Below are 7,144 nucleotides of genomic sequence, written 5' to 3' on the forward strand. Positions count from 1 at the left end.
CGCAGCAAAGCATGCATACCAACAGCTTCTAACAAAACCAGCTGAAATTCCAGTCAGAACAAAGCCTGACTCTTCAAACAAAAGCTGAGAAAAACTGAAGTTTGCACAGCAGCATTGAGCAACACACCCAAGACCAGGATGTGTCTGTTCCAACTATTATATACTATTACATGTGTGAAGGGAAATCTATTTAAATTCATCTACATATTGGGATCTAATTTCCTGATCTGAAATTTTAGTGACGAATCAAACTTTCTTCAGGTTTGGGTTTGCTGTAGATGAAACAAACGGTTAAGCTGTAGTTAGAGGAACCTGTCTAAGCAGGAAAACAGGGTGTGTCTCTGCACTTCATAAAGGCACTCATGTTTCACAACCTGACAGTCTGCAGTTCTCCTACTAACAGGTACGTCTCTTTTTCTGTTTCTCACATCTAACTACCAGATCCACAAACAGACCAGCTAGTTCAGAGAAAACTTTAGTTTTTCTGATTTATAGAAAGACAAAATGAATAGTTTTACTGAGATGATGTGGAGCAACTTTACCGTTTACAGCAGAAGGGAAAACAGAAAAGAGAAGGCGCTTGATGGGTTAAGCTTTAAAAGAAGATGGGTAACCAATAAAACCCAGTGTTCTAAAATAATTAAAATGGTGTGCAATGATACCTACGCGAATGAAAGTTGAAATGGAATAAAACACACAGAACCAGAACAACTAAAAGCTTGAATCTGGTTCTCTAAACATATAAGTTTAACCTGAACAGTCTGAGAAAGCTGGACAGGCTTCAGAGTGACTGTAGCTGCTGCTGCATGAACATGTTTATATTTAACAACTGTTTGCTCTGTTTCACGTAGAGACAGACTGCTCTATACTTCATGTTTCCGAGCTGTGTTTGAACGCACCATGATCAGATGGAAATGTGTTCGGCTTAATATATATATCATTTAGACATACATGTATATCATTTAATATGGCCTGAAAAAGCAAAAGGGTGTTTTTATCTCAGGCATGTCCAAAGTGGGACCTCGAGGGCCCCCGTCCTGCAGGTTTTGGAGGTTTCTCTGCTTCAGCACAGCTGGTTTCCACTGACAGCTGATTAACAAGCTTCAGCTGCTGAATCAGAGAAACACTGAAACCCTGCAGGATACTGACCCTATCTGGCTGCTTTAGCTAAAGCAGGCGTAGTTATTTTCCTCCACACCGACCACAGGGGTGGCATTACTTCCGCTTTTGCCCCAAAACACAACAAAACAACAAAACACCGAAGTGTTCTGATTGTTCTGAGGGTCCAGAACGGATCCTCATCAGGTTGAGCTTGATTATGATTTTTTTTCCAATCATAATTAATGAAAACTAATTTTTAAATGAATAACTAGAAAAATGTTTTCTTCTCAGCTGTTGGATTTTTTTCACTTCCTGCTTCTAGTTGGACTTCAGTTCACAGCAGAAGCACAATGGATGTAAGTCTGATTAATTCATTTATTTTGATTGTTTTGGATTTTGTTGTTTTCTCCCAGCATCAGGGGAATGACCCCACCCCCACCCCCCATACCATCCCCTGTGACATTTCATTTCTGAATGTGTAAAATTTCTTCTATATATTAACAGTAATGGTAATAATATTGCTCTTTCAACATTTGGCGGGCTGTGCACTTATAAGTAGCCTGAGCAAAATAAATAAACTCAAAGAATGTCCTACCATGACTATGAAGCTGATCCCAGTGGGAAATGAGTCCCTAACTCTGTAGGGGCATGCATGGTATGGTAACAACCATACCATGCATATTGCTTTAGGTTAATAGACTATATTAATTAGAAGATGTATGCTTCCAAAAAATGCTTTTTTGTTTACAACTAGACTACTGAACATGGTGGTGGTAATTGGCTGCACAGATTATTTAACAATCATGTTTGTGTTCAACTTGCCCTCTATGTTCAGAAAAAGGAAATTGGGAGGAAAATAAAAGGTTTGTGGCTTAAGAAAGTTTGCAGCTGATTATACAGCTATGTGGAAATTACTGAAATATTGGGAATTAAACATTAAGAGTCCAAAATGACATGTGGTTGTCAACTTTTCACGATGTGAAACGGACAGGATGGAGGATGTGAACTCACCCAAGTAAAGGACAAAGCAAGCAGAAAACTCAGAAAATCTTCAAACCACCTGATCAAGCATGAAATAAAAGTTTTAGAAAAGTATCAAACCAAAGCTGCATGTTTAATTGATCACTGGTTCAGCTCAACGTTTAGCAAATGTAATTTATTAGCGGTGTGCCGTACTGTTGTTCCAAGCTTCATGCTCATCAACAAAGCAATTTATGCTGACATCTATTGTTTTAGGTATTTTAATTTGTTGAAATAAATAATTATAAAACCATCTAATCTCATCTATGTAGGCATAGTATTCTGAAGATTCTTTGTTTCATATTATTTGCATTTATAGCAGTTAAAATATGCATGAGGGGTGTGATGAAAATCTGCAAACCGATGAATATTCTCTTCTTCCTTTAAATGGGAGGTTCCACATGCTAAACTGGTTTCACTGTAAACTCCCACAGCTTGCTAAGCACATGCTTCAGATTAAAGCACTGGGCATAGGACAACAAAAAAAACAAGACAACAAAAAACTTCAAGTCACTGAGTTCCTAGTTTAGGTGTTTTGACCAGATTACTCTGATTACACCTCCCTGGATCGATCCATAGTGCCAGCATGCTTCAAGTCTTTATCTCCCAATGAAGCCTCAGGTCAGCTCACTCAATGATTACCGGCCTGTCGCACTGACTCCCATTATAATGAAGTGCTTTGAAAGGCTGGTTAAAGAACACATCGTCTCCAGTCTGCCGCAAACATTCGACCCGTTTCAGTTTTCCTACTGATGAAACCGCTCCACTGAGGACACCATCTCCTCTGCTCTCCACCTGAGGCTGGCACACCTGGAGGAGAAGAAAATAAATGTTCTTGGGATTTGAACAGGCCAATGCAAATGATCAGATGACAACTGGGAATATGAGAGGTTGAGGACAAGTCCTCTTTAAAAACTATCTAACGGTACTATGTATAAAGAAACATTTTACAAGATCAAATTAGATTAAGTTTATGTATATAGCAAACTTTCAGAATAACATAATTCATTCATGTTGGATTACATGAAAAATTCTTTCAAATCAAACTTGGACACTGTCGGAGAAATATAGAAACCGCAAGCAATTGACCTGTTTTAATACCTTAATAGCTTTATATATTAACAGATGCTCCACATGTCTTTACAGCTCGCAGATGCTCTGGGTGATAATCAGTCAGCAGGTCCTTGGCCCAGCAATCCAGCCTGGCCAGGTAAAGGCATTGCACTTTTCCTTGTTTGTATTCATGTCTAAGATTATACTTCCTCCACTAAATGGATGTCGGATGCTCCAGCAATGGCTTGTTGTACCATCATCCTAATGGACGGCATCTTGATGAAGAAAACCTAAAACTGGTCTCTATGCAATCTCAGAAATGTTAACTGTATTAAGAAGTGAATGCAGCGGGATGCAGTAATAATGTGACTAATTGCTGGGAAAAAAATGCCATTTACCAAACTCGATTCCTCAACCCTCTCCAAATATTTTAGACTTGGTCCAGATTATTCCAGCCTTTAATCATTTTTACTCCGTATGTAAGACAATGAGTTCTTTAGGAACCAGGAGGTAAAATGAAGTAGGTTGGTCCTTGAAGTACCTGACAGACCTTTATGACATCCCTGGACAGTACCTCCGGATGATGGAGTCCGGACCATGTCCACTACTTCTACTGGACCCAGTCACTTATTAGTCCCACTTCCCAGAATGCCTCTGTAGTGGAAAAAATGTATTCAACTATTCATCCTAGTTAATTAAACGGAGATCGATGGATTTCACTCAGTCGGCACATTTATTCATATCTTTGCAAAGAGATAACAGTTCATCATACAGCCCTAATGGCATGGTTATCAGCCCTGTTCTGATCTGGGCAGCGTTCGTTCCCCCTAACTTACAACAATGGAAAAGTAGTCGGAGTCGAAACAAATAACAGACACTTTGGTTAAACAGTAACATGTTATGAATAAACCTTGAGAAAGGATCTGATTTATTATGAGAAGAAGCTATGTCTGGTCTACAAACACCAGCCTGCACAGAATAGTGTGGCCTTGAGAGAGAAACAGACTGAGTGAAAACTTTTATAGTGAGTAAATTGGATAAATTAATATATAATAGAAGAGAAATAAAAATTTCCAACAACAGCCTCACGCTATGATTTGACTGTTGACTGGAGCCATCTTTGAATTCCTGCCAGTCAGTGGTAGCAACCCCACAGACACCATGCTTCACCAAGGAAATCTCCCATGGATTAGTTTATCACATCTTACAGGATTTTCAAGTTTTTATTAAATTTCAGTGTTGATATCTTGGAATTTTTTTTATTATTCATTTATTATTTTTTTTTTGTGAGAGAAAAAATATAATTATGGTTTAATATTTTGAATATATCTGGACGGTGGTCAAAATTCAGTTTTCATATTAAGAATAATGGGGATTTTTCTTCTTCTTTTGTTAGCTGCATTTTCTTGTGAAATTGTTCCAAAAAAGTTAAAAAAACTCAACACCCTTTGGAACGCGTCCACCCCTTTGGAATGGGGGTCGATTTCAAACAACCCCCATTCCAAAGGGGTGGACCCGTTCGTCTGTTTCAATTTGCATGTTTTCTAAACAAAAACAAGGCTTTGTTGGGCTACTGTATAAAACCAGGAACTCAACGCTATTTCTGATATTTTGAATTGAAAAAACTTCCTGCATGGGAAGAGAAACGTCTTCAAACTTGAAAACAAGTCCAGTGGATGTCTTTCAACTTTGTTGGAATGACTATGACCTGGATGACTGAGAATTTTCACCAGTACTTGTGAAATTCGTTTCATAGATTGAAGTAAATTGACTATTCAAGATGAATGATGGAATTATGACACAGGTCAGCCTGCATCCAACTCTGCCTGGCCCGGCGGTCAGCCTGCTTCCAACCCCGCCTGGCCCGGCGGTCAGCCTGCTTCCAACCCCGCCTGGCCCGGCGGTCAGCCTGCTTCCAACCCCGCCTGGCCCGGCGGTCAGCCTGCTTCCAACCCCGCCTGGCCCGGAGGTCAATCCGGAGGTAATAGTATGTGGCCAGGGAACCCCAGTCAACCCAGTGGACCTGGTGGATATGGACCAGGACCTGCACCTGTACCTGGACCAGCTATGCCATCCCAGCCCAAAAAGAAATTGGTGAGAAATCCAAAAACCAATTAAAAGGAGTACTGTATCAGAGAAATACGCAACGAAAGAGAAATCTCTTAACTGAAGAAGCCTCTTGGATGAGAGGCGAAACATCTTCTAGAAAACTTTGTGTCCAGTTGCCTAAACTGAACTTTTCAAGCATCTTTTAATTGCTTTTAATCTTGTTTACCTTTTATCAGGTGGTTCCCTATGAAGAGTTGCTGCCGCAGGGAGTCTACGACAAACTACTGATCACAATCACTGGGACCGTAAAACCCAATGCTGATAGGTCAGTAGATATCAACATTCTTCTCATCAGCAGACATGTTTTTTACTTGAAAATGAAGTCAAATAAATAATGTCATATCAAGAAAACAATTTTCAACTCTTTGCATCTTTGTTGTTGTGCAGGTTTACTGTGAACTTGTCAACATCCAAGGACATTGCCTTTCACTTCAATCCTCGCTTTAATGACTACGGCCAAAAAGTTCTTGTCAGGAATACATGCGTCAACAATATTTGGGGCAAAGAGGAGAGGGAAGTTCAGAAGTTTCCCTTTGTTCCGGGTCAGCCGTTCCAGGTCAGCCATAACAAGTTTTACCTTTCTAATATTTTGGAGACTAAAGGGCCTGAGAAGGCTGTGTCTTTAGGGCAACGGTCTAGCTCATTAACCTGTTGTAATTTTTCTTTTTGCAGATGAAGATAATGTGCACCAACAAAGAGTTCATGGTGGCTGTTAACAACAGCCATCTTTTGGCTTTCCAACACCGGGTAAAGGAACTGCATTCCATCAATAAACTCTCCATCCTTTATGACGTCACCTTGTCAGGTGTTGATGTTGAGAAAATGCCTTGACACCTTTGCTATTGATCTACGAAACACCTACTAAGAGATTGGAAAAACTAAAACAGTTCATGACAACTAAGATTTTAAGAAGGATTTGCTTAGACCTAAAGTTCAACAAGCTTCTTTAGCAGATCTAAATCAGTTATCAGTCAATCTACAGTTGAGGATGAAAGAATATTACTAGAAAGTCAGATGAATGTTGTTCCCAGATATCTGCTTTTGATCCCTTAGAAAGTCATTGGTAGGCATTCAGTGGTAATCTCCAATAAGATCCAGAGGGGGGTATTTCTGTTTATTCCAGATGATTGCTTTAAGTATAATCTATAATCGATGAACAGGTCATATTTTCTGTTTCTTTGCATGTAGTTTGACATTATAACACCTTACTTCTATTACTGATGACATCAGATGTAATTTGTCTTGTACTGAATAAATGGAAGCTCCCAAACTGCTGCTGTTCAGTGTCTAATTTTAGATGTTCCCTTTTGACCTTGTGTCCCATATGTGTGGTTTCACATTTTTGTGAAAAATAAGAGAGCATCACAAGCTTCCAAATAAAGAAGAAGAATCGACTTTGTCATTACATTGTCACAAGTACCAAGCAATGTAACTCACTCTGCATTTAACCCATTCCTTTTGGGAGCAGTGTGGGGATTAAATGTGCGGTAGGAAATCTTTTCTAACGTATTTTTTACCATGTGGCTTAAAGATCTCTCCACAGCCACTTAGCAAGCAGTGAAATAGAAGGTCTGTGTCATGATGGGTATCAGGGAGGCCCAATATGCAGAACACTGACGACACGGATGGAAAGTTTTAACAGAGTTTATTGGCAAATTCACACATATAATAAAGACTGATGCAATGGTTCTGGGCTGGGATCGGTTCACTGGCGTCTGTGAGAAAGACAGTTTGGTTAGCGAAGGCTTGGTTGAGACTTGACTGATTGTGTTCAGGTTTGTACCTTGATGAACGTAGAGGAGGCTTTGGGAGCGGAACTGTTGGGTCCGGAGAAAGCTTGAGTTGGCAGAGTCCTTAAGCT

The 7,144-nt window shown here is 39.7% G+C and overlaps 1 protein-coding gene across 2 annotated transcripts; it reads left to right on the top strand.

The window, feature by feature from the left end:
- Positions 1 to 310: 310 nt before the first annotated feature.
- Positions 311 to 6,553, top strand: lgals3b (lectin, galactoside binding soluble 3b). 2 transcript variants are annotated; one of them, XM_038291868.1, is made up of 7 exons: positions 311 to 403; positions 1,393 to 1,457; positions 3,268 to 3,331; positions 4,979 to 5,268; positions 5,460 to 5,548; positions 5,671 to 5,839; positions 5,956 to 6,553. In XM_038291868.1, the coding sequence occupies exons 2-7, from the start codon at positions 1,452 to 1,454 to the stop codon at positions 6,112 to 6,114; spliced, it is 777 nt and encodes a 258-aa protein (XP_038147796.1). In that variant the 5' UTR covers positions 311 to 403; positions 1,393 to 1,451; the 3' UTR covers positions 6,115 to 6,553. The 2 variants fall into 2 exon arrangements, with proteins under 2 accessions (XP_038147796.1, XP_038147797.1); XM_038291869.1 differs by having other exon boundaries at positions 312 to 403; positions 3,268 to 3,330; positions 5,011 to 5,268.
- The last annotated feature ends 591 nt before the right edge of the window (positions 6,554 to 7,144 follow it).

Source organism: Cyprinodon tularosa, unplaced genomic scaffold, assembly GCF_016077235.1.
Source record: "Cyprinodon tularosa strain WSP-4 unplaced genomic scaffold, ASM1607723v1 ctg302, whole genome shotgun sequence".
Taxonomy (NCBI): Eukaryota; Metazoa; Chordata; class Actinopteri; order Cyprinodontiformes; family Cyprinodontidae; genus Cyprinodon; species Cyprinodon tularosa.